The sequence below is a fragment of the Lagopus muta genome, chromosome 13 (genome assembly GCF_023343835.1).
Source record: "Lagopus muta isolate bLagMut1 chromosome 13, bLagMut1 primary, whole genome shotgun sequence".
Taxonomy (NCBI): Eukaryota; Metazoa; Chordata; class Aves; order Galliformes; family Phasianidae; genus Lagopus; species Lagopus muta.
In genome coordinates this window covers 11,360,617-11,387,163 of record NC_064445.1, presented here as the reverse complement: position 1 = coordinate 11,387,163, position 26,547 = coordinate 11,360,617, and the positions used below count along the sequence as shown (strand labels likewise).

General features: G+C 41.5%; 1 protein-coding gene across 4 annotated transcripts in view; it reads left to right on the top strand.

Annotated features, from left to right (window-relative positions):
* The window catches only part of C13H8orf48 (chromosome 13 C8orf48 homolog), a 45,899-nt gene extending 26,917 nt beyond the window's left edge, over positions 1-18,982 (top strand). Inside the window, exons 7-9 of one of the 4 annotated variants that reach the window (XR_007379613.1) lie at positions 158-237; positions 3,843-3,973; positions 7,872-7,963. Coding sequence is in view for 3 of the 4 variants with exons in the window: in XM_048959212.1 (XP_048815169.1) it covers positions 158-216 (59 nt within the window). In the remaining variant the exon portion in view is untranslated. Of the gene's footprint in view, positions 1-157; positions 238-868; positions 1,224-3,842; positions 5,396-7,871; positions 7,964-10,471 lie in introns of those variants that run through there. The other 3 variants (XM_048959212.1, XM_048959210.1, XM_048959211.1) reach the window with 3 other exon arrangements.
* The last annotated feature ends 7,565 nt before the right edge of the window (positions 18,983-26,547 follow it).

Sequence of the window (26,547 nt, the reverse complement as noted above, 5' to 3'; positions counted from 1 at the left end):
GAAAAGAATAATGAGAACTTATACTGAATCCTTAAAAGCACATGAATTCACAATGCTCATTTGGAGGCCAGACTTGCACTTGTATGGAGTTTTAGTTGCCAATGTTTTTTTTCTTTTTTTCCTTTTCAGATAACTGTTTTGTGATTCTTTGTTTCAGCTGAAGGAATGACTGCGTTCTGTGAACATCTGGAATCATCAGCTTCATTGAAAGAATGAGGACCAGAAATTTTAAGTGAGGTACTGCAGTTTTGCTGTTTTAGTAGGAAGCCAATTGTTAATCTTTAGGTTAAGTCAGACTTCTTTCCTGTGACTTTTTGGTTTTATTCACAGAGGAAGAAAGGCTGATAAGCACATGTAAACCAGTAGAAAGCGAGGCGATGTTATGATACTGTTCTCAAGTGAACAGAAAAGCATCTTTTCAAAGATCACTGACCTGAAACTATAAACTTACTCCTTGTGAATTAATATCAAAAATCTCTTTGATTCCAGGAGGAGGAGAATCTTTGGTTTCTATCTTGTGTGTCTCTTTCATGTACTCAAGCATTCAGAGCATTTTCAAATCAAATGCTGAATACCTTCTAGCATTTCTATCATCTTTATTAAGTATTGGCTTTTTAATGTAGTTTTAGGCTTGCTTTCTTTCTGCCTTCAACTTGTAAATTTTTTTCTGCCTTTCAAATTGTATCTTCTGTTTTTATTGCATTACAGAAGATTGTGCTTCCTCTCTCCATATTTGCATCTTTTTGATGTGAAAACATTTGTATGAAATGTATCCATCATATACTAAACCTGATATGTAAATGATTCTTTTCCTTCAGAGCTAGAGTAGCAAGGCAATCTACTAATACATTTGTGCACAAAATTGCAGATGAAAGCTGGAGTGGGAGTGAGAGCAAATGAAAGCAGAGATGAGGGAGGAAGGAATGGAAGAACAGCAGAAGGGAGGAAGGGCTTCAGAAAGTGAGATATGGCAATGAGGAAGGACTTCAGAAAGTGAAGTGTAGCAGTAAGTTGCTACTTCTTTTTCACTACATCATCTGTAAACTTCTATATAAGAACAAGGGACAGATTTCATGGGTATTTTAAGTATGTAAATAAGACCGCCAAAGACATTTGACACTTTCTGCATTATCTAACTGGACAAGAGGAATGACTTAGAAGTAAAAGAGGGGAAATTAGGTAAGATGTTAGGGAGAAGTTTATTCAGAAGGTGGTGAAGCACTGGCAATGCTGCCCAGGGAAGCTGTGGGTGCCCCATGCATGGAGGCATTTAAGGCCAGGCTGGATGGGGACCTGGGCAGACTGATATGGTGGGTGGCAATCCTGCCTGTGGCAGGGGATACGAACTAGATGATCTTCAAGGTCCTCTCCAACCTAAGCCACTGTATGATTCTTTGATTTTCAAAATGCTCAAACATACTAGTGCAGATCTGTATCTTTGAATGCTTAAAATACATTTGGAAATCTTGAGGTTTCAAGTCTGATCAGATTTCAGCTGAGAGCCAGCTTGGTTTCATAATTCCCAGGTTCTGTGCACTTAGGGTATGGGCTTAAATAATAAAGATTGGGTTGCTGCAGCACAGCAGCATACTTCAGGTGTGTTTATAACACATTGCTGGATTTGTAAGAGTAAAGCACCATAGATTTATTGGAGTGATCCTAAAATGAAACAACCTTTTTGGTTTTGTTAGTCTTCCTTGTAAATCTAAAAACAAAATCCAAATTTGATCTGTATTAGATATTTACACTGAATCATTCCTCAGAAACTTAATTTGCTGATACCCTTACTATTACATGCAGTGAGATAACAGGCAGCTTCAATGCAAATTTAAACAAGTCGGTCTGTTTTTTAATTAAAGGTATAAACTTCTGCCCCTGTCTTTACCCAATTTATATCCTAGTGAGCAAGAAAACTCTGCTTGTAACAGTTGTTCAGCCTGCTCTGTCTTCATCTTTGAAAAGATGCTTTTGTGTTCACTTGGAATACGCTGGTTTTTTGACTATCTTTTGGTTTTGAAGTTTCCTCCTTACCGATGCAAGAGGAGGAAAAGATCGCAAGTTTTGGAAGCACTTGCATCACCTCATTCCAGCATTGATCAGATCTGTAAATCAACAGAAGGTTTAATCTTGTTCCTGTAAAAGGAATGATGTCTACTGGGATTCTGATTCTCCTTAAAGCTGCAAAAGGCTTTGATAACTTTGAGGGATAGACTGTGTATGACAAAAACAACTTTAGTGCAGATCCCGATACCATCTTACCTCTGCACTGAGAGATGCTGAGCAAAACAGCCTCTGCTCTGCATTTGGATGGAAGCTGCAGGCTGTAAGCTTCGCTTAGGATGTTTGCTTTTGAGTTATTCCGGAACAACCGATGTGGGCAGGTGCCTGTGCTTAATGTGGACTGTAAATGTGACATACTATTTTCTTGGGCATTCAGTTTATAAGAACCCATATGGAACTACTTCTGCTTTTTTTTTTTAATGTTTTAATTTTAATTAAGTCATTGCTGAAGAGTAGGGCAGTTGAAGCAACAGACTCGTAACACTTAAGCTCTCTCCGAAATCGATACTTATCCCACTGATTTGATTACCTCCTCCTCATGATAGTGTAACACACTCACTTAGTATAACTATGATTTGATAAATGCCAGTGTCTGTTCAGGTGTGATTACAGCCTTCTTGTAACTGCATGTTTTTACAAATACTGCTTTCTGTGCCTGCACAATTCAAATCCTTGTGGAAGCTACCGATGCCTGTTACCATTAAGAAACTGCAACTAAATCGTGCTGTAGATGGAATGCTTGACAAATTCCCATCTCAAATTAGTGCTAGCTAGATGTACTTGGTTCAACTATATAGTGGGGTAAAGAAAGTTTATCATCCTGATCGATGAAATCTTAGTATAACATTTTTAGGGTAGCTTTGAAACTGAGTATTAGAAGCTCCCAATTGGCATGGGCTGACTGAGGCTTATGAATGCTGCAGTAAAACATGTTGGGAAGAGACATCCATGGTCTCTTAGCCTTTTCAAGTGCTCATATGTGGGGAAGGGGTTGGAATGTACTTTTTTGGGTTTGAATTTGAAAAGCAGTGCTGTATCATAGTGCTGTTCTCTAAACAGTTGAGCAGATCTGTTCCTTTGTGATGTTCATTTAGAACTAGTTTTTTTAAAATGCAGTGAAACCTACGTCAAGATTTCTTTTCCCAAGACAGCACACAACATTCCTCTTCTCAGAGGATGGATTTTCCAGATAAGCCACTCTCTGGTTTTCCTTAAAAAACAAAGGAGCAATCTTCTATTGCCAGCTGTAAAATGTATCCTATTAAAAAAAAAATGCTTTATTTTCCCTTTGAGATTTTTTTTTTTGTGCTTACTTTTTTTCTAATTTAGTTGGTATTCATTTCTTTTGCACAACATTCTTCCCTGTTCTTCCCAAACACCCTTCAAAACTCAGGGCAGTCACAGCCTGTGACTTAGAGAGGCAACCTGTAAATTCTACCATTAGTTTGTATTTTAAATGTTATTATGTGAAAACACAAATCTTGAAGTACAACCAATTCCTTAGTCCACACTGATGCTTCAACTCTGTGATTTTTCTATTTGTCTGTTTCTGAGATCAATTTGTTCTTATGCTCTGTTTTGCATTTTTTTTGAGTCAGAGCAAATACTCACCAGTCCAGGTCCAAGCAGACTGTTTAACTGTTCTTTTGAATCCCAGGATATGTGAAAATTTGAAAACAGTTTAGGGCTGAATTCAAATGAACAAAGTCCTAAGAAGCTTTGTAAAACAGGATTCGAAAACAATCAGTAGGCTTTTCATTACAGCCTCATTTTCTTTGCAGGTGAAGGAAGATTCTGATTCTGGGCTAATTGGTTGTGAAAAGAAGATGAACAAATGAAATCTGTTTATTTTTTATCCCTCTCTTGCCTCCTTTTTTAATCTTCTCATTTTTTTTCTGCTTCCCTACTGCTGGTAAGGAATGCAATTACGGATGGGACACTTTACAGCCTTTCTATAAAATCTGCCAAGATTGAAACTCCCGCAGGGATAACATTTTTTTAAATGTACCGAAGAGCAGGAGATTGTTTGAACATTCAAATGTTCATCCAACTCATTTAAAAGAAAACTCTTCTCCTTCCAGCCAGTGTGCCTGTTCTTGATGGATAGCTCCAGTCTAGAACTACAACATATTCAGCATTCTGGGGATTTTATCTTTAAAATTGTGCAAGAGAAATACCAAGTTAAAGGGTGGGAGGAAGCAGAGGGGGATAGAGGGGGAGTGATGAATGTCATTTGTGATGCAGCTACTTGGTACATTTCTGGAATAAGATCACATTTATTTCCCCACGACACGGACTGGGACAGTCTCTGTTGAAACTGAGAGTTCTAGATAAGCAGTGAGCACCCTTCTTCTCTGCTGCCCTCTTCTCCCCTTTCCCAGAATTAAAGCACAGGTGCTTTGTCTTTTGGGCAAAAGAGCCAGCTTGTGGTCAGCTGGTGCCTGTGCTGAGCCTAAAGGAGTAGGCAGTGGGGGAAAAGGGAATAAAGACTTCCTTTAGGCACTCAACGCTTATTAGTGTACACTGACTTTTGTTTTAGCTTGAAATCACATCCCAAACTAGGGGCAAGTTATGTGAAACGCATTTGAGGTAACACATTAGAGGCAGCGAGTGCAGTGCTTTAACTGTGAGTGGGAGGGGATGCAGGGCACTGAGGGGGACCCTTTGTGTAGGTTGCAGGGTTTGGTCTGCGTGCACTGCAAGATGTACTGACCCGGTGTGGGCACGGAGGGCAAGGAGCAGGCACGTCTTGTAGGTGAGCAAAGGGCCGGGGCTCCTGGGGCTGCAGGCGAACAAAGAGGCTGGGGGTCTTGAGCCGTGCTCCTGCAGCTCTGGATGCTGTGCTGCACAGTGCTGTGCCGTGCCAGCTCCGCATGCCGGTACCGCGGTGCCGTGCCATGCCAACCCTTCACGCTTGGGTACCGGCCATGCTGTGCCAGCCCTGTGCACCGGGTGCCGCACCGTGCCGGCCCCACGTGCCAAGCACCGCACCGTACTGTCCGGTGGGAGGCTGCGGAGGGCTGAGCCGGATGCAGCTGCTCTCCAAGGCACCTGTCTGCCCAGCCAGGCAAGAAGCACGTCTGCAGCGGGCAGTTTCATTGCTCAGGCTTTCATTGCTGCCGTGTTTTGCACCCCATAATGAGAAAATCAGCTTCATCGGGAAAACAGCTCATTATCTGGATTCCCTCTGAAAGACGCCTTCTGCATAATGTGGAAGGAAGGAAGGCTTTTGACTTTGTTCTTTTTAGAAAAGATTGCAACGCCTACCCCCTCCTCCCTCCTCTTCCTAACGAGACTCTGGTTCCGCACAAAGGATTTATCATAGCCATGCAGCACTCACCTTCTCCGGCCACATCTTCCTCAGCCTGCTGGGCTACTTTCAGAGGGGGAGCGCCAGCAGCGGCATGAAGCTGGAGCCTGACTGTGGAGGTTCCCGAGCCCCTGCTGCCTCGGTGCTCTCGTGCCCCTCGTTCTTTACAGCAGAGCAGCTGAACGGGCGCCGTACTTGTGCTGCAGCTGCGGGGAGGGTGGAACCACTCCACACACCCTCAGCAGCGCTCGCTGAGCGCAGCCAAATTTTTCAACTTTATTTAGGGGGAAGAATAGATCACATGGGGAGCTTCACCGAATGGGGAGGAGCATGGTAGTGCAGAATCAGGTCACTAACATAAAAACCCAGGAGTTGGTCACAGACACAAAGATTAACGCTGCTAGCATAATCCAGGCATGAAAAGCAAGCTGAGACAAAGGCAAGAGATGCTTATGGGAATTAAGTGCTTCTGTTTGCCTCCCTTATCTGTGTCATTACACAGGGTAATCTTTTGCTCCTTATATCAGGTGAGTTTTCCTACTTGAGTAAGAAATAGAGTGGAATGTGTAAGAAATGCTTTCAGCTTCCAAATAATTCTGAGACGATGCCCTGGGCTGTCAATTTGGCATTTCCACTGGCTTATTGTTTAGTATCTCAAATGCTTGGTTTGTCTCTGTTCTGCCATGTTGTATCAGTTAGGTCCAGGATAGATGCTACAGACCTGTTCCAAAACACACACGTGCCCACATAAAACAGCCTGGGTTGGACAGTGGTCTCTGACTCCAAGCTTTATTTTTTATCTCTTGCTCAGACAAAGGCAGGAAGGCTGCTGGCTGATCCCATATTGTCCCACTGGCTGAGAATAAAGTTTCTGTGATGCTTTTTTCTGATCTGGCATTCCCGAGGAGATGGTAAAGCTCCTATGAGGGGTGTATATAAAGCAGAAGGTGTCCCTGTGTGCCAAGGACTGCAGCAGGATTCCTACTGCTTTTAATATCTGTGTTTATTTAATCATCAGTGATGCATCCAAAAAGCTTCTGATGTACTTAGGTTATTTAGGGACCCAAACTCAAATGCAGATTCCTAAATGTGGTTACTAAAATACACATCTATCTTGTGAAGAAGTGGGCCTGACTTTGATAGGTGCTAAGCAACTGTTCTGCATTTCCGTCTGCTTTTACGTCACATCCCAACTTCTGCCACCTTTCTCCTGTCCACATTTGTAAAAAGAAATTAGCTGGGAAAACTAGGCTGTCTTCTTCTTTGCTTACAGAATCGTCCTGCCCCAAAGAACCCAAATACGTGATTACAGACAAAGGGGAAATCAGGAACGCAGCGGCTTGCCGCTACAAAGAGGCTCCATTTGTCTGGTTTGTATAAAGCTGCAGGACAGCCTGTGCCCCAGAATTACTCAGTCATCTAACAGTTGCACCTGTCTACAGAGGAATTGCACTTCCTTCAGCCTGCAGACAAATCAACCAGCTGTGGCAGTTAAAGGCTGAAACAAAATGCTGAATCCTGGCAACTTGCTAATGAAGGGCTCAAGTTAGTTTGTAGGAGCCTCTGGGTTGGGAGTCGTGTTAATCGAGCTACTAAAGCAAGAAAAACAACCTTCCTGTCAGTATAAATCAAAGTATGTAGCTCTAAATTCTCTGAAGGTAAATCTGTAGGGTGTAACTTAGGCTTCTTGCTCTCATTTCCCCAAGCCTTGGGTGTAAAGGAGCAGCCTGTGCCTGTTGCAGGCTGCCTGCGGTCTCTAAAGGAATGGAGGAGTACAGCTGCTCAGAGCGGAGCAGAGAATAGCAATTGGTTCCTTTATAGGGCAAATCACTGAAGTGTACAAAAAGCACTTCGCATCTTTGCTACAATACAGATGTACTGAAAACACAGTTTGAACCTGTCCATGTGCTTTAAATTAAAAAATGGTGTATTTCTGAGCTAGTCTTGTAGGGAACCTGTTGCTTTTTGACCTGGAAATTGTTCCAGGTGGACAGACACCTGATTTTCAGCAGAGGTGTATGAGTTGTTTGAGATATTTTCTGTAGTTTTTATTTAAAATAATTTCTCTATTTTGCTTCATAGCAATGAAAAAACAAGCTTAGCAAGTCTCATTAGCCATTGTTTATATTTTCTTCTCCAAGTTATTTTTTTCCTTACTGACAAGTTTTTTTTCTCTTATGCATTCAGAAAGCTTCCTCCTGTATTTCTTTCTATCCACAGCTTTTAAATGAAGTTTCTTATGTCTCCTGGAAAAGCTATGTATATGTGTGTACATATAGAGATGTAGGCATATGTGTATGTTTTTACATGCAAAGTCCAGGCAATACAAATTTCTATAAGTTTGTATTAGTTCAAAGATTTTTTTTCCTCCCTTTTTAGTTATATTTATCTTTCCCTGATATTTTTGCTTCTGAACTTATAAGTGAGCCCATATGGAATGTCTGAAAATGGTCCAATATGTTTTTAAGCTACACCAAGTCTTTTTTTTTTTTTTTTTCAGATACTTGTCCTTAATATCCAGTATGTCTAAGAAACTGAAATTTCTCACACTATCAGATTTAGCACTTTGAATTTTTCTGAAGCTATTTCAAGGCTTGTAAGTGGTCAGAAGCTATCAGGTATGATGAAGATTGTGGCCATGTTGGAGGGTTACTGTCACACTGAAAACAATCTCTGTGTAGTATAGCACTGTCTCCTGCAGGAAATCACCTATTTTCCAGGACATCAGTGGTTTGATAAATACTTTATGTCATGGTTAATCCCACAGGTCTAAGTCAGCAGTGATATATGAAAGCCCAGTTCCTGCTGATTTGAATAGGACACAAAAGTACTTTGGTCTGTCTCTTGACAGTGAATGCTATTGGAATTTCATTGGAGCCATTAGAAAGGGCACAAGATATTCTAATGATAATTGAAGGAATAGGAGAAAAATGAGCATTTGTAACTCCTTGAGAAGTTCTTCAAGCTTTGAAAAATCGCCCAAAGCTTCTCCTCCAGTCTGCAGTGAAGTGCTCCTTATTCATCACTGCAGAAATCTCTGATGTCCCAGTCAGATTGTTGACACTTCCATTACTGCTTCTATTTTAGATGTTGTAATTAGTAATTTTTCATGTTTCCAGTTTGTCCTTTCTCTTAGAAATTTAAACTACAGTGACAAATTAAAGCACATCATTTACTGATGATACTGATCAAATAGTGTAGGTACCTGGTACAAAGGGATTATTCCAAGGTAATGTGTTTTATTTTCCTGCCTTCAGTGTTGTCAGTGTTATCTCACTGTGTAAAGACTGAACCAAGACCATTACGTGTAATAGGTCAGCATTTCACCTTGGTGCAGAGAAAGGAGCATGGCTTCTCTTACATAGAATAGAGCAGGCATACATTAAAAAAAGAATTATTACAAGCTGCGTTTCTTATCAGAGCCAGGCCATCAAATTCCTCTTCATCTGATAACATTAAAAACACTCTAGTGGAAGAGTAAAATTTATTACCAAGCATAACAAAATGAATATGCGTTATGCAGAAAGTTTCAATGCTTCTGTATTGTTCTTCTCTTCAGTCCAAATGAGGAGGTTTGATTTTATGAGTAGTGATAAAATTTGTTTTTAAAAAATCAGTTAACAATACATTTCTTGGATAAGCACATAAAGTATGAGTGGCTTACTGCGATATTGCTGCTACATCTGTCAGTATCACTGATTTCAACTGAATGCAGCCTGATCATAGAACATGGAATGAGTGTTGAGATTTCTAAAGGTACTTTTGGTTGGATTAGCAGACTGGAGTTGAAGTCTGTGATCTGTGTGGGTCCCTTCCAACTTGGGGTGTTCTGTGATTCTGTGGCTGTTCTGCACCTGCTGTACATGAGTAGCTCTGAAATGGCTCCTGGAGGTGACTGACAGTCCCTGAATTCTGTATTCCAGAAGAGAGGAAGGCAGGAGATGATATGGTAGGAGAATATAAGATAAATAAAGCTGAGAAAGTTTTTTCAGAGTTCCTGATTTATCACTGCAATTTTTTGAGATTAGAGAGAAATGCAATGAAATTGAAAAGTTTTACAGATCCTATTAATGGAAGGAAATACTTCTGTGTGTAGCATGTTGTTCTCCTGTAGAATTCATTGGTACGACGAATTCCACTAAGGTTGAAAGCTTTGAAGGATTTCAGTAAGTGTCTGCGGAAATGAGAGCATCCATAATTACAGGCAGCACGCTTTTATTGTGGCTTCCAGTTGTAAGATGAGTGCTACTTCGCAAATGCAAAGAGAAAATTCCCTTTGGGGCAGGTTTTCTGTTTCGAGTTTCCTCTGTATGAGTAAGAGCACGAAACAGTTCTGGACTGTCCTTATTGCATTATGCCTCTACTAGGTGAGGAATTAGTTCTGGTTTGACAGCAATAGAATCATAGAATGGCCTGGGTTGAAAAGGACCATAAAGATCATCTAGTTTCAACCCCCCTGTCACAGGCAGGATCGCCAACCACCAGCCCAGCCTGCCCAGAGCCACATCCAGCCTGGTCCTGATCTAGAATTCTCCAGGGAGGTCAACTCTGGTGTATGGATGCATAAAGTTCTAGTGCTAGCACCAGTGAGTAGAGAGCCAGTGTGTGTCTCTCACAGAATCACCTCTCTCCTGAAAACAGCTTGAATCAAATAATAAATGTTTGCCAGAAGTATGACATGCAATGAGAGTGTTTTAATGCACACAGTATAGGTACATCTTGTCTCACGCTGCTGCATTGCAAAGGTCAGAACTGCTAAAGAAGCTGTCATGCTCTGTGAAATGACACGGAGTAATCCCAGAATAGATCTCTACCAGCACCAACCTTGTCACTTTTTGGATTTTCTTTTGTTGCTTGTCTGGCCTCACACAGAGTGCTGGTTGAATTTGAACATGCCTCTGCACGGTGTCTCTCATTCATGTAACGGCTGGTTAGTCACATGTGGACTTCCATATTCTATACGTACCTTCCTGCGTTTTGTTTCTTCTCTATCTCTGCCTTTCTTTTTAAATGGAAAAACAGAAGCTTTCAGAGCATGAGAAAGCTGTATGCAACAGTTGGCATATCTATGGTATGCCAGTCTCTCATTTTCTCTCACAGGAGAAAGACAACGGCTGCCTCACTGCACAGATTGCCTGGAAGCCCAGCCCAAAGGCCCTGTTAGCTGGGCTCTGCTGCGGAGCTGCTCTCTGGGATGGGGCTGCAGGAAAAGGGAGTTCTGGTCAGCTGATCGTTGTGAACCCCACTTCTCCATCTTCTTATCTCGCTTCTGCTCTCACATCCATGTATTAGGACACAGAGGGGATTAGCATTGTGGATCATTTTACAGAGGAGGAGCTTGTTAAATACCTGGGACAATCTCTTGTAGTAGCTGCTGTGTGCTGGTGGACATGCAGTGCTTTTGTGGTCATGGTGATTGTTCTATCCTGAAAGGAGCTTGGATTTAAGAGGATGCAAAGAGGGCTCAAACTGATTAAATTCTCTTAAGCTTCAGGAGAGCAGCTCTCCACTCGTATTCTGAAGACACTTGCTTCATTTCTTTTGAAGACTGAACTAGCTGTACCTGCTAGATGCTGCTGCCCAGGGTAATCTGTGCCACCCTCCCAGCACATTCTCTCTCATATTCCAGAGGCAGTCTGCAGTGTTATCCTGTGCATCCATCTCTGTTCTCTCTTCCCTTGCCAAGAGATCTGTATGTCTCTTCTTTGCACTTAACTCTCATTCCCACTAAATCAATGCCCCTTATAAGTCAAGCCATAGGCATCTGTGTATCTTGCACTGTTCCCTGCTGGTTCCCTGCTTTCAGCCAGAAATGATATGGTTCTTCACACAGATGCTTGGAGGCAGAAGGACAAACAGAAAAATACCAGTTTGAGTGCATGGTATCTTATTTCTTACTATGGACTAACGGTCATCAATTAATTGTTCTGTTCCTGAGTCTTTTTTCAAGCTGTTTTTGCTGAGGCTCTGTTTTTCAATTGAATTCTTTGGAACAATTGGCCAAATATGTAATGCTGTTAACTGTCTATGTCTGTCTTGTTTTGGTCTTTTCTTCTAAGGTATTGGTGCTTCTAGTCCTGATGTATGGAGCTGAAAGCTGATGATATTTATCACTGTTATATTTTTTTTTCTCTGTTTAAACATTTGGCCAAGCTATACATGTTAGTACTGTAGAGACCATGAGTTAACTAGCCTGTGAAGATAAACGTGCTGGTCTCCTACAAATGGCAGCAAACGTGGTCTCCTTCAGAGAGCATTCAGAGGGAGAAGACAATTTTAGTGACTGAATTGACTTATCTCTCTGTATGGGCAAGAAAGTTCAGGAAACTGTGTTTTCTAAAGCAGTGCTGGAGCCCTGTGACAGCTTATTCTTAAGCCCAAGCTTTCATCTGCACTGCTTATTCTCTTCACAGGCGCATCACTAGGTCTCATTATTAACACAGTTAAATGTGCTCTTGGAAAACTTGATTTAATTTCTGACTTTACTACCGAGATTCTAATGCCAAGTTGCTGAAAATGAAACCTTTTTGAAGAGTTCATTAAGTGAATGTTCCTCATTTTCTGGATACTCAATTTGAGATGATATCTGATTTGCAGCAGTTCTATATGTTTAGAGCTGCAGCTGGAACTGAGTTTTCAGCATTTAAAGCACCATATAATGCTAAGCATGCTACAAAAAGAATGCTCTCATTTTCTAAATTGGATATCTCAAATTAATGAATACTTTTATAACACAGAAACTTTCTAATCATTTTTTCAACAATCTATCCAGACAAAATGGAAGTATTGGGGCAATAAATTTGTCAAAAACGTATTCCTAAAGTGTACCTTAGAAAAGCTATGAATAGATTAATCATATGCTCTCCAAGTAGAGCTTGAGTTTGGTGAAGCAAAGTGGGTTAAACTAAGCAGAGATGAAATGATCTTGTTCTCTAATAAGCATTCAATCAGGGAGTTGTTCAACTGTTTCTGAGTAACCCCCTGTGGAGACAAGCCATCAGAAATGGGCTGCACACTAAACAGCAAGAAGAAAACATATTTTGAATAGCTGCTCATTAACTGAGGATCATACATCCCCTACACGAGTCGAGGCAAGGGTCCTGCAAAGCAAATTGTATTTGATCATGTAAGTGAAGGTGGTGGCACACTGTGTGACACCAACGATTCAAATTAAGATTGAATAGGCAATTTTAATTTCGGCACTTCTCAATTTTTGACTATCTGACTTTGCATTCTCAATAATGTTCTTTTAACTTGGAATGTTGTGTGTAATATATATAAATGTTGTTTTTAAATAAAACTGGTTTGTCTCCAAGTCATGTCATCTTCCCGCTGCCTGCTGTTACCATTTCTAAAGGAGAAGCAGCTGGTGTGCTAAAAGAAGTTATGGACTTTGAAATCCTGCAAGGTTAGGAACTGTGTGGTTGGAGGGAGATATTTGCAGAAGATGCCATCTTTTCTGGCATGTTAAATTACTCCCACTGTTTTCCTCACTGTATTTAATGTTTCCCCACTGTATTTAATGGAGCAAAGTATAAACATTTGCCTTGAGGTGTTTTGTTGCTGTAGTCTGCAAATAACCCTAAGAGTAGCTTAATGGTGCTCCATGGTTGGGGTTTCTTAGTGGTTTCTCTGTCCACTTCTTAAAAGGAAAGAGTTCTTCATAATAGGGAGCTGCAAGCTTGGCACTGGATCTGAGAGTCAAACTGAGCTCGACTGGCTCAGCTGCTACCAGCAGGAAAGGTTCTGCAATCCACATTCACTTAACTGCTCTGTTCACTGTGTTTAGACCAGAACAGGATCTAGTTCCCACTCTGATATGGCTCTGCAGGCTCCGTTGTGCTGAAGAAAGACAAAATACTCCAAATAGGTGATAAGCACACTAGTGAGCAGGTGCATGTTTGACCACCAGAGCTGAGCTAGTAAGGAACAATGTGTGTTTTTTGCTTATTTTCTTTGAAACAAATTAATTTTTAAAACATCTCTTTAGTTATTATGGAAACTGTAGTCTTGTAGTTTTGTTTTGTGCATTCATCTTTACATAGAACATAAATGAGAACTGGCAAGTTTCTCTTGCTGTTCCTCATAATATTGACACAAAAGAAAAGGCAATTTGTAGCTCCTTAAGGAGGAACACTAGATACATTACTGTAGTAAGGCATAAAAATAATTCCAGTTTTTTAAGGGATTTCCCATTTAATTGTTATTGGGTGTTCATTGTGTGCTGTGGCCAAAGAGTTCATTCAGAATTGTTCCTAGGACTGGAATACAAACTGACCAGGAGAACCAGGGAGAATGTTTTGTGCAGCACGCTGCATTAGCTGAAAGGTTTGTCTTCCTTTACTATGAGTAAAATGTATACTAGCATATAAGGGAAATGTTACCAACTTTTAGACCAACTAAAAAACCAGCTTTTAGACCAAGATTATAGTGACATTGTTGAGACACTCTTTATTAGAATAGAACTCAGTGGCCACCACAGAACTTGGTCTGTAATGTGTATATATAATATGGAAGTGCTATATATGTACTTTCAAAGGTATTCTTTGACCAATTCAGATGTTCCCTGCACTTATGCTGGAGGGAATGTTCTGCCTCTGGAGCTGGAATTCTGGAAGTCAGTGTTAGATTGCTGCAGAAGACTCAGTGCTTAGCTTATACCCTGGGGCATAAATTGTAGCTGGAAAGATGAGAAAATATAGCTGCAGAGATGTGATTCGGAAACTCACAAATTGCATGTGTTACCTCGTTATGATATATGTGCATATATATCAGAAAGAAAATGACTCTGTGTAGGAAGAGATGGTACTCAGTGCTCTGGGTATTTAAAAGAATCATGCATGTTTATAAATTACCAGGAAAGGTTTCTGAATCGGAACTGCGTGCTTCAGGTTCTGACAACGGCATTCAATCTCAGCAGTCCTTAACAATCTTATTTCTGCTTTGGCTCAGTTCTAGGCACAAGTGGCTTCAGCGTTGAATTAGCCACTGCAGAAATAGTTTTGAGTTAGAGCTCTGAACAAGACTTTGGACACAGATTTAAAGTACCCAATGAGATCGTGCTGCTGTTACTAGGTTCTGTTAGCAGTGCTGTGTTGATATTCAAGGTCACTGAAGATGCAATACAGTCTTACACCACATTTCTGTTGACTTTTGTTTAGGCAAGGGGTGCATTTTCATCTCTCTCATGTGTGAATCATTAGTGTAGAGCAAATGACCTACCACTGAGTCTGTTCTCCCAGTGAAGATGCTCCTTGCTGTAAGAGGTTGCTCTAAGGAGAATCGCTGTCTCTTTGCTCTATCCAGCTTTTTGTTTTCATGAAATGTGGTTTTCCTTAAGCCCTTCTGAAATTGAATTTAATTGGCCAATGGCTTCAGAAGTTCTTATCAGTATGACAGTGCTAGGTGGACATATGCAGATGATCCCCAAAGGAACCCAGACTACAGAATGCTGGGACTAAGCCTGGATTACTGCTGCAGCAGTGAGCCCTGTTTTAGTTCCACAGCAGTATCTATCTCTCTGTGAAATGTGGTAAATGTGACCAGTTTTTGATTTGTTTCTATTTTCTTCTTTGTCTTCTTTTCCCAACAGTTGTTTTGAAGCTGTTCAGGTACAGAGCTTTAATATTATACCCATGTGCTAGATGTACCTCCTATCTACATAAGCCTTTGAATTTATGTGTGCATGTGTCTTGGTCTTTGTATCACAGTTGTGTTTCCTATTCACGCTGGGGGAAGAAAAAGTAACTTGAAACCTGTGGTAATTTGTGAAATGTGTTGTTGGCTCATTTGTGCATCTATCACTTGTTAGATTTCACAAGCCCTAGTGTTTCTCCCCCTTATCAGATTTATTCTGAAGAGCTTTGTTCTTCCTGCTCCACACACCAGATGCTACTGTATTTTCTGGATGCCTGAACTCTCCACTCAAAGCCTGTCAATGTCTTTTGTATAGCTATTACTTGTAGCTTGAAAGTGGTATTTGTGTAACGAGTTGCTCCATGGTATGATTTTTCTTTCTTTTAATTTTGCTAGTAGAAATTCCCAGTGCAGTTGCATTTGTGCTAGAACAGAATTTGTAGTGGTATAGCTAATGTCGGATTTTGGTAACTGTCAGAGAATATGAGATGTGTGATGCATAAGCCCATGTGTCACCAAATCTGGCCTTTCTGTGGCATTTGTTTTCCTCAAGCAGGTAGTTCTGTTATATTATACAAAGCACAATGTTACTGGTGCAGTTTCTTTCACTTTGGAGCTCTTAAGCAGCGAGGGAGGCCTTAGGATGCCATGGTGTCTGCATTTTTAAACCTGAAAAATAAAAAAAAAATGAATCTATACTGGAGAGGTTTGCTGATTTTAATATTGCCAAGCTGCACATTTCTACTGAAGATGAAATTAATACCAGCAAAAGGAGCCATTTGACTGCTGGGAAATTTACTTGACAGCACCACAAAAGGACATATTGGCTGCTGTGAGTGTTGCCTCCCAAAAGGGTTTGAGGTGTAACTAATAGGTGGCAGTTAGTATGCGTTGCTTTGTTTGTAAGGATTTCTTCTACTGATGAGAATATATGGCAGTAGATTTAAGTAATAAGGTATGATTTACCCTGGAGTAAAGCTTTTCCAAAGGCTTTGCCTATAAAAAGCCAGAGAGCTGTGGGTGCTGCATCCCCGGAGGTGCTCCATGCTGGGCTGGATGGTGCCCTGGGCAGCCTGATCTGATGGGGACTATCTGCGCCCCCCATACAGGGGCTGGAACTGATTGGGCTTAAAATCCTTTCCAACCCAAGCCATTCTGTGATTCTATGATAACATACCTAGAGTAGACAAGTTTGAACACCTATTTTACAGAATATTTTTGAAATAATAAGTGGCACTGAGAATTTTTACATTAAGCTGTAGTGTGCTGAGATGCAGATTCAGGACTTTGCAAGGAGAGCTCCAGCAAACAAATATCAATGGTTAAAAAAAAAACCTACCAGAATGCCACTCATCAGAAGACTGCCTTCTTCTGTAGTGGTGAAAAGTTTCCTTAGAGCTAAGTCAGGCTTCATCACGACTTCATCACGACGGAGCCGTGTAAGCTGGTATTTCACATGCACAGCCCATGTCTCAGCATCTGCAGAGAACCCAGAGCACATGATCCAGAAGTACACCTCTCTGAACTGAAATCAGCAGGCTTTCTGAGCAGTAAGAGGTACATGCCTTTAAGCAGTTTAAACTGCTGCTTCCTACTGGCCTCCTTGGAATTAAATCACTTGACTCAGTAATTGGCATGTCCTCGCTGCCTGGAGCCTTAATACTTTTAATGATGTCCAAACAAATTAGCTATTAAACATGTTATGAAGCAGCTCAGTGGGAACTAACTTGAGTAAGCTGAGGATCAAAGCATGGAGCTGTAAAATGAGTCCTGAAGTGCTAATAACTTCTAATAACTTTTAAAGAGAGAGAATTAGATTGTGGGAAGAGCAGCTGTGTCGTATGCTGATGACTTGAAGAGCAGCACGGTTGGGATGTAGTACTGTTTGTATTCCGACTGGAAGAACTAGTGAGAAAGCATGAAACTAGCATTTGTGGTTTTAGGACGCTCCAGACTAAAGATGAAAGAAGCAGCAGGTGGGATGATCTGCTTTCTGTGCACCAGGCATGTGTGCTCAGCCCCCTGAGAGATGATTAAATGGATTTTGCTTTATTTAATTACTTCTTGCCCTCAAGATGCAGCACCAGGGGAATGAGATCGGTCTGTCCTGTCCTGAAGAGCAGGTGAACTCAGGCAAAACCATTGCCAGAAATGTGTTACCTGCTTGACTGAGGGCTGTTTGACCTGCACAACTTGAATCCTTAACAGTATATGCAAAATGAGAATCCAGATGGTTCCCTTCTGTCATACATGCTTAGAAAGGAAGCCTCTTTCTGTATACTCGGTGGACTTGATACAGTGCTCAAGGCATGAGACACAAAACCTTCCTTTCCCTTCCCCTCCTGCTCAGAGCTATCTCAGAAACTGGCGTGGCTTTTCCCTTCCTGCCTTTATTCCTCTTCATCCGCTCTCTTGTCTTTGCTCCCTCTAGTGTTCCCATATCGGTGCTGTCTTGTTCTCCTGCTCTAGGCCAGGAGATTCAGTATGAGGCTCTCAGGTGTGTTTTCCCTGCACTCTGCGTAACGCAGAAATGACATCAGCCACCTGTCATACCCTTCAAAAAGAGAAAATAGCACTAAGCCTCTGCAGCCTTATTTCACCTGCTTATATCACCATAGCAGCATGCCAGTGCCAACCTTGAGGCCAACATAAAACTTATCAGATTTTCAGAAACAAGCCTGTATCCTTTTGGCAATTTCCAAGCATCTACTTCATTCGCAGTTTGTGGTTTGGGGATTGCTTTTGACATTTTCTTTCTAATTTGAGGAGCTGAGAAATCAGGAATATTATAGAGTATAACATTTCAGTTCGGAGCCACAAGATCAGGTAACACTGCAACAGCATCCTGAATGTGCCAGTTCACCCCTTGACTTGCACTGGCTTTAGCAGCAAGAGCTGTCTTAGTGGTTAGAAATACCATCCTGCTTATTAGGTGAAAATTAGAAAATATGAAAAGGATCTGAGATCTCTGTGTGTCAGTGAATCACTACCGCAGAGAGAATGTATAATTAAGAGCAAGGGCTCTTCTTACACCACATTAAAAGATTTCCTACAGATTTTTGTTAACTGAAACTTAACTGTTTTATGTGCTGTAAAAATGTGTGATACTTTCATGTGTCCATACACGAGAGTGCCTGCATACTTCTTTGTGCAAAACATATTTAAAAGATGAGAAAATAGATTGAGGTCTCCCTTTACATCAAGCAATCCAGATCTAGATTGTAGAGACTAAACTCTTTCAGATTCAGGGCTTCATAGTAGGTGTTTAAGAAATGAATTTGAAACATTTCAAAGAACTCTCTTTAAAAGCACATGCAGTCTTCATTCATCACTGAAAATGAACTGACATTCCTGATGATAAGAAAGAAGACTGTGGCTAAATAAGAGCAAAAATTGAGCTTCTGCCTTTTATTTTAGGAATGATCAATTCCTTAGCTGTGCTATGAAGATAAGCAAGACAAAGAAAAGAGCTTTAGTTACTGCAACTGTGTAGGCTATGAATCTATGGTAAATTGTGGCAAATGTTTGAGTCAGACTGGTGTACAGTTCTTTCATTGGTACTAAATTTATTAAAAAAAAAAAAGATACAATCAAACATTTGGAAATAGGTCTGGCAAAAAATTGTTAGATGGCATGATATTCACTTCTTGTGAACTGCTCTGCGTCCTCATGCTGAATTCTGACATACCCTTTGGTTGGCATCAGGTTTGTGACTATGGGGAGGAATCCCTCCGGGTGCTGGGTAGGTTTGGAGCTGGTTGGCAGAGGATGCAAATCCTCTACTTTTACAGGAACAGGGAAGCAGAAGAGTTTCCATTGCAGATGCCCATTACACGGAGGGATGCTATCCCCAAGAGACAGGAATTTCTTCCTCAAATTCCCAGGAGTGAGCGAATGGGTGAGTGACAGCTGAACAGCTGAAGTCCACAGTAGCCATGTTCTGCCAGCTGCCACCTTCCTCCACGCACCTTTTCAGCAAGCTATTTCCTGAGGTCTGTGTCAGGGAGTTCTGCCACTCGCCTGCTCGCTCAGTTTTTGTTCTGCAGTGATGCAGTACCCCATCATGACCAAACAGATCATTCTCCAGGGATACTTGGAAGCGTTACTCAATGGAGTGACATTACTTCATGGTAGATATTTCTCACACACATTAAAAACAGAAGAAAACCAACGCTTTTGTAAAAGCACAAAATATTACCATACAGCATATGGCACCCCGAGATATGAGTAAACTTGCAACCTCCGCTTGTCACTGGCTTCCTGTGGTAATAACTGTGTTGCTCTGGGATTTGTAGTGCAGAGAGGGAGTTGCTCTGGGGCATGGAAGGTGTTTTATAACCCACTTGTGGATATGTGGTATTTTGGGCATTTGGGAGCAGGTTCCGGAAAGGAGACAGTGTGAACTGCACTGAGGACAGTGTTACAGGCCTGAGTGTGCAGCATGGGTTTGTGCTGGGGCTGAAATAACTAGTGTTTTGCTGATAATAGTCAGTGACCTCTCTGCTTCCCAATAGCTGGCTACAGAAAGAAGCACGTGGTGAAACGGCACCTGCTGAAGCACAGAATGGCAGTCATAATCCAGGAGTGTCTCATTATCTGATCAGCAGTAATGTGTGTTTTCCTCACAGTGCTGCACCCTTGGAGAACATGGCTAAATACAAGGTGCCTGAAGAGTTCAGAGGGGCCATTTCCAGCAGTGCTAATGGTGCCAGCAAATTGACATTATTGAGATATGATTGAAGAATCCTGGTAACAGGAATGAAAGGCTTAGAAGTGCTGCTGCTCCTGTTCTAACCAATCACTGGCTGTGTTAATGACACCTTCAGTGAGATGTGCCGGTAGGAGATGAGTATCTTTTTTCAGCATATGCATTCCTCGATCACTTTTTCCAATGGGACCACAGGGGGTTGACACAAATTATGGTACTGCTAGCACAGCTGTCCTACATAATTTGTTGTTGCATAAAGTTATAATTAACGATTTTAACAAGTACCAAGGCAGGCACATTAGGAATCTGGACTACAGAGCCTCAGGTTCCATAATCAGGCACATCTGTTATAAACAGTTTTATCTTTTAGATACGGCTTATTTAGCACGAGTGCTAAGCAAGGCTGGGTTTGACCCCTCACACAGAGATCTGAATGGGATTCAGTCTGCTTCAACAGCTGGCTGAGGGTTTTGTTGCTTGGGCAGTGCATTGCCTGCACCAGCTTATCCATTGTAGAACGTGATCGTGTTGGATACAGAGTCAAAGTTAGTGTTGTGTTGTAGCAGTAGTTGGTCAAAAGGGCAGTTGCTGGCTTTGTGACAGCATCTGTGAGGAAAGGTATATCCTCAGCTTCCTTACAGCACCTATAGGATGCCAGGAGCATGTGGAAAGAATAAGTCTGAACCAGTATAACTGGAACTCTAACCGGAAGCTGTGAGTGAGCGATGTCAGCCATTGGATCCATCAGTCAAGCAGTTCCATCTAGAGAGGGGGACACCTTGCCCTTTATTCACTGATTTCCTGAAAAATATTTTCATTGCTCAGTGAGATTAATTTTCTGAGCTCTGTGGATTTTTAGGATCACACCCAGAACAAACCTGTCAGGCCTGTTAATACACAGCTTGAGCTCTGGAAAATCTATGGGAGGTTGCAGGAAAGTACAGAAATGGTAGTTAAAACAATATTTATATTTTCTGCTCTAATCCTATTAAAATAGCACCAAAGAAAGCAGATGCATACAGGGAAGCTGCATGATGTTAAATTTTATATTAACTTAATGTTTCCTGTTACAGGGTCTGCTAAATACCAGCTCTTCCCAGGAAAAGGGAAATCAGACTTGTTTAAAATTGTTTTATTCTTCTTTAAACAGAGGAAAATAACAATCCTATCAGTTTGGCATTATTTTCTAACATCTGAACTTTACTGGCCCACAGAGAAATAGAAGAAAACACTGTTGATTTGGAGTTGAGGACAACATTCTGTGAATTGTAACTCAGAAGGGGAATGGAGAGGAATAGGTTACTTACATTCAATGTACAGTCTTGGAGTTTGCAGAACTGGTGTCTTTCATCCCTAAGACAATTGAGCATAATATTCTCATTTATTAAGTCTTGTTGCTGCTGTTGCTAGTTCATCTTGGAGTTGCTGAGCACAGATTGCTGTAATTAGTAGAAATTCTGAATGCTGATGTTCACAACAGCAAAATTTTTGCTCTTCAGAGCCCTTGAGTTTGATCCCGCATGAAAAACACCTTTCTGTAGTCAATAGGAACATGGCCTTTGACACCTCTAGCTACAGATCTGCTGCAATCCCTGGAATTGGGTGAAGTGAGAATAGTACCTGGTTCCAGACAGAACGCTGTAGAGTCCATGCTGTGGGCCTTATGCTCTGCAAGCAGTGTAAGCCCCTAATACTCTCCATTGCCTTGCTGGGAGGGAATGAGACAGAAATGTCAAACAGTAGCAGGTTATTGCTCAGAGGAGGAGGAGGTAGAAGTTTGAGCTTGTGAAATGTTCCAAAGTTCCTTGGAAAAGTATTTCACCGTGTCTCATTGCAAACCGACCATTAGAAGGTTTACATCTCTATATCCACAGAGCAAATCAGTGCAACTGAAACAGCGGTTTCAGAGGAAGGAGAATCACTCCTGAACAGTTTTTGATGTTAGCAGCAGCAAGACACAAACAATGCAGACACACTGAGTAGAAGCCTTTTGGTTCACCTACAAGCACTTTCTTATGGGGGAAAACCAGCACGGTGTCAAGATGTGACTTTCTTCAGAATTTGTTTACTCAAGGAGTACAAAGCAGGAACTCGGCCCGGTAACATCAGCTGCACAGAACATTCTCATTTTTCACCTATTCCCTTTTGTCAGATACAGTAACACACCATTCTCTGGTTCTTCCAGTCTCTACGCAAAGCAATTTAGTGATCAGTGCATTAAAGTAGCGCTTCCTAGCAGAGCAGGGAGGCCTTAGGCAGCCCCACTGTTGTACTGACTTGGTGCAGATCCTTAGCTGTCCTGTAGTACCAGACCTTTTCTCTTGTACAGTTACCAAAGAAGGGCAGAAAGCACACCCAAGGGAGGCAAATACATTAAGCAACCTGAAAAGATCTCCTACCTGTCTCCTTTGTTATATAACCTCTTTTTAAAGTAGGTGCCACCTAAGCCTTCAGGTGGATGGTTTGCAGTCATCTTAATGCTACCAACAGTTACAGCAGAGGCTGGACTGTTTCCATGAGATACGATCCTTAGTGGACTAGACATGAAAGCGCTCTGGTGTGTTTTAGGAGAAGTGGGGTAAATTAATGGAAGTATCCAAGGGGACAGCTGGTTTCTTATGCATCAGTTCTTGGATGGATGACGAATCCTACTGGAAATGGTGCAGAATTGTGGTATACCCCAAACTCAGATCTGTTCATTAGATTTCTTTGGTGGCATGAAAACTATTTACTGCATCCCCTCAGCCTTACAAGCAGCAATTATCTGCCATCCACAGAAAGAATGTTAAATGGCAGCAGATGTTGAAAGGGCCAAATTTGTCAAGGTCAAATTTGTTGGTCACTGTTGCTGACATCTTTTACACTCACAGACATGCTATAGGATCACACTATTAACGGATGCTCCTTCAAATAATCTGTTTTCCCCATCCTCCTAACCTCCTGCTTTGCAGGAAAGACTTCTGTTATCAGGACCAACATCCTGTTTTTCCACAGATGGTTGCAGAGAGGAGACACCTGGCATTCTCTGGGTCTCTTTGCATTGCTCAGATGATATTAATTACAGCTCCAAGGGAAGCAGCCACCTGCTAACCTTTGCCTTGATGCTGTTTGCATTATGAATGGCATGGAACACAATTCTTTCTCCACAGACAAGCGGTTTACCCTGCTGAGTGTAATTCATTGCCATTTTCCAGGTTTCCGGATACTCCATTAGTGTTCATAAGGCTGGAGAAAGGGGCACTCTGGCTGATCACAGCACAGGGTGAATGTCATGGCTCTCTGTTGCTTTGCTCCCAGCCTGATGTGCTTGCCTTCACAAAGGTGTATCTGTAGCAGAGTGCATGTACTGATCTACTCAGTGTGTTTTCCCCCTCCCTATTAGTGACATTAGACCACCCAAGGGCTTATTCTACTGAGTACAAATCAAGTAAAAGCTTAACTCAGGTTATTTTCTCCTGAGAATCTAGATGTTTTCCCTTTCTCATTCCTCCATTATTTCTTAGGCTGACGGAAAATACAGTGACTCATTAATGTGCAAGACAGACAGATACTTTCTAATCACAATTATGGATCTGAGGGAGAGCTGTGTGCTTCAGAACAGACTTGAAAAGATCTGGAAATTGGTTGCCTGCTCAGGTTTCTTGCATAGGGCTGTGGATCAGAAGTTGTTAATGTCTCCAGGCCAGTGGTGTCCTCTTGGAAGTCAGTAGCTGATCTCTCTCTCTTTGGTTCCCATAGGACTTAGGAGTTCATCTCAGTTATTCTCTTTTGTAACCAAAGAAAGGCTTTTGTTTTAAAGGGGCCCATGAAATGTTAGCTGCTGTGTTTGGTGTCTGGCCTCCCTTCAGTACCACAGCAATATCATCCCTCAGCTATTGGACAAAGGGGCTTTTGGGGGCTCAGTGCCTCAGTGCTGCTCTTTAGAACTTGCACAACTGCCTTTGTAGTCTCCTAACCCTCATGCCAGCTTCACTAAGAAAGTTGCTTCAGTTGTGAAATTACTTCCAATATTGGAAAAAAAGCAGTGTTTTCCTGGTGCTCTTAGCTTCTCTGAAGGGACAGCTGTTCTGGAGTCATCTTCCTTCCTTCATTTTTCCTCTTTTGAAAAATACTATTCTATGCTCTCCCTGGTTCTGCCTTCTTTGGAAATAAGTCTTTGTGTTGGATTTGGTTGAAAGATTTCTGCTGAGGCTAATTTCCTGATGAGAGTGTTCACTCAGCTACACCAAACCACTTCACAGGAGCATCTGCTCTTACAAAACTTTGTAGCAAACAAACATTCAGATATTCGAGAACTCTTTGTGCTGTGGGCATCGGTATTTCTCACTGGCAAAGCTGAAGACTTGTTTTTTCATTTCTCGTGTCTGAACGTGACACTTTTCAAGATGCTGGAATGAAATACTTCCACCTAGCGAAGTAATGCAGTCCTGTGGTACCATCTCCTGATCACCATTTTGAATGCATTTGTTTCGTGAGAAATTTCAAGACTTCAGTTTTCTGTTCTGGTTTGGGGTAGAAGAAAGTTTGTGGAGCAAGTACTGGAAGTTCTGTCATTTCTCAGTTCTAGATTTTAAATATATCACATTTAAATAAAAAGAACAACAACAAATCTGGAGAAATGCATGTAAAACTCTTCATGCCCTTTCACCGTTACATCCCTGTCCTCCCATACACTCTTTTCCATCATCTTCCCTTGCTGTGCTTTAATTATAGATGCCCTGAGGCAGAGACCTGCCAGTGTTTCTGTCAGTAAAGTGCCAAGCACATCTATGATGCTTTGCAGATAATCAGAGCGAATGCATATGTTGTGAAATGTTTCAGGTTTTTTTCCTGTCTTTAAAGGATTTATTTATATCCTACTGGGCAGGATTACATTTGGGTGCCATCCTTCTTTCAGTCAGATGTCTAACATCCTTTTCCTCTATTGTTTTGCTGCTGGCAAATACGAGACTAAGGCCCCTCTCCCATCTTCCCTCATCTAAGAATTTTATTTCAAACCCTATCAGTCCTATTCCCGGCAAAATAATCAGGATGATTTATACAAGTGAGTTTATATACTGAGTTATGTAAGGCACAATCACCTCCAATATTCTTTAGCTACCTCTGCAGTCTTTGTGTTTACTGAACTTCAACTCATTACTGAACACAGTAGGACAAAACAAGGGGCACAGTGTTTAATAAGAGGCTACATAGCTGTTCCTGTCTCTACCTAGAACTCCTCAGAGCTGCACATCCAGCACCTTGCCAAGGGTAACTGTCTGGCAGATCATCATCTGTGCTCATAGAAACCTGGTTTCCAAAGCCAAAGCACTTCACAGGTTGCCAGGTGCTGCTCCTACAAAATCCGTCATCTCAACTTTCACTCATTTCCCAGAACAGGTTATTCCTCATAAAGAGCCAACAGACACACAGCGTTTGGGAGGCCTGCTTCTGCTTTCCACATTGCTAGCCTTCCTTTATGCTGTCTGCCAGAGTGTCTGCAGAAGTGTGCACTCTCCCTCATGCAGTCCTATTAGTAGCGATGTTGACTCTGCTGGCAGCAGCATCAGTGGTGGTCCTTGCCCATCGTGTTGCTAAAGATGTGTTATGCAGGCTCAACAGCTGAGACTTAAATTGCTTCTTGTCACTATTCACTTAAGTCTGAATGCAGATGTTGCTGTTTACCATAATGAGGTTTACCTTTTTCCTTATTCACTCTCTTCCATTTTGTGCCTTGTATAGCTTCTTTTGCACCGATGACACATTTCCACAGTGAAATGACATGTCATAGGGAAACAAATGGAAGCAAAGACTGGATGATCTCAAATCAAGTGAGAAACCCAGTAATGATAAAAGCTTCCCACAATCTCGGAGCTTACGCATTTGTGTGTGTGGGTGGGCATATAAGAAAGGAAAAATATCTTTAGTTTTGAAGTCTCAGATCCTTTGCAACAAGATAATGATTTCAGGCTGAAAGCAGCATTTGACTGATCTTCTAATGGAATTCTTGGACAGAAAAGATCTATTCAGAAGGGTAGAAATTAGAGATAGCTGATAACAACACTGACCCCGTGTTACATTGCACTGAAGCTAAGTCTTTGTGGACACAGTTCTTTTTCAGAATACTGAATGCCGTTTTCTGGTTACAAATCTAAATGTAGTTCCAAATTCTCTCCATAAAAAGAGAAGAAACGTTTATTGACTTTCTCATTATTATTTTTTTTAACATTGCTCTGCATGAATTTGCCTTTCTTCATCTGTCAAGAGACTTTCTTGAAACTAGATAATTTATTCAGGATGAGGGAAATGGTTTTAAATGGAAGAGGGTAGATTTAGAGTAGACACCAGGAAGAAGTTCTTTTCTGTGAGGGTGAGGAGACACTGGAACATGTTGCCCAGAGAGGCTGTGGATGCCCCCCTCCCTGGAAACATTCAAGGCCAGGCTGGATGGAGCTTTGAGCAACCTGGTCTAGAGGGAGATGTCCCTGCCTATAGCAGGGGTTTTGCAACTAGATCATCTTAAAGGTTCCTTCCAACACAAACCATTCTATGATTCTGTGATTCCTCTTTCCCCAATTTCATATTAGTACAACTGTGTTACAAATTAAATTATACCTTAACTTACAGAAGGAGCTTTAAACAGATTGTGACTCCCTTAGTTGTTGTCACAAGTGTTTCTGTGGACATTTCCAGACCTGCAAAGTTTGACTTTCCAGCTCAAAGTGACCCAGGATAGTGACATTAGGAAACCAAAGTAAGAAAAAAAAAGTCCATATGGAAATGAATGTTATTATAAACATTTTATAAAAATAATTGATTAATCCCATGATGTGTCACCAGGAAGTCCATGCCT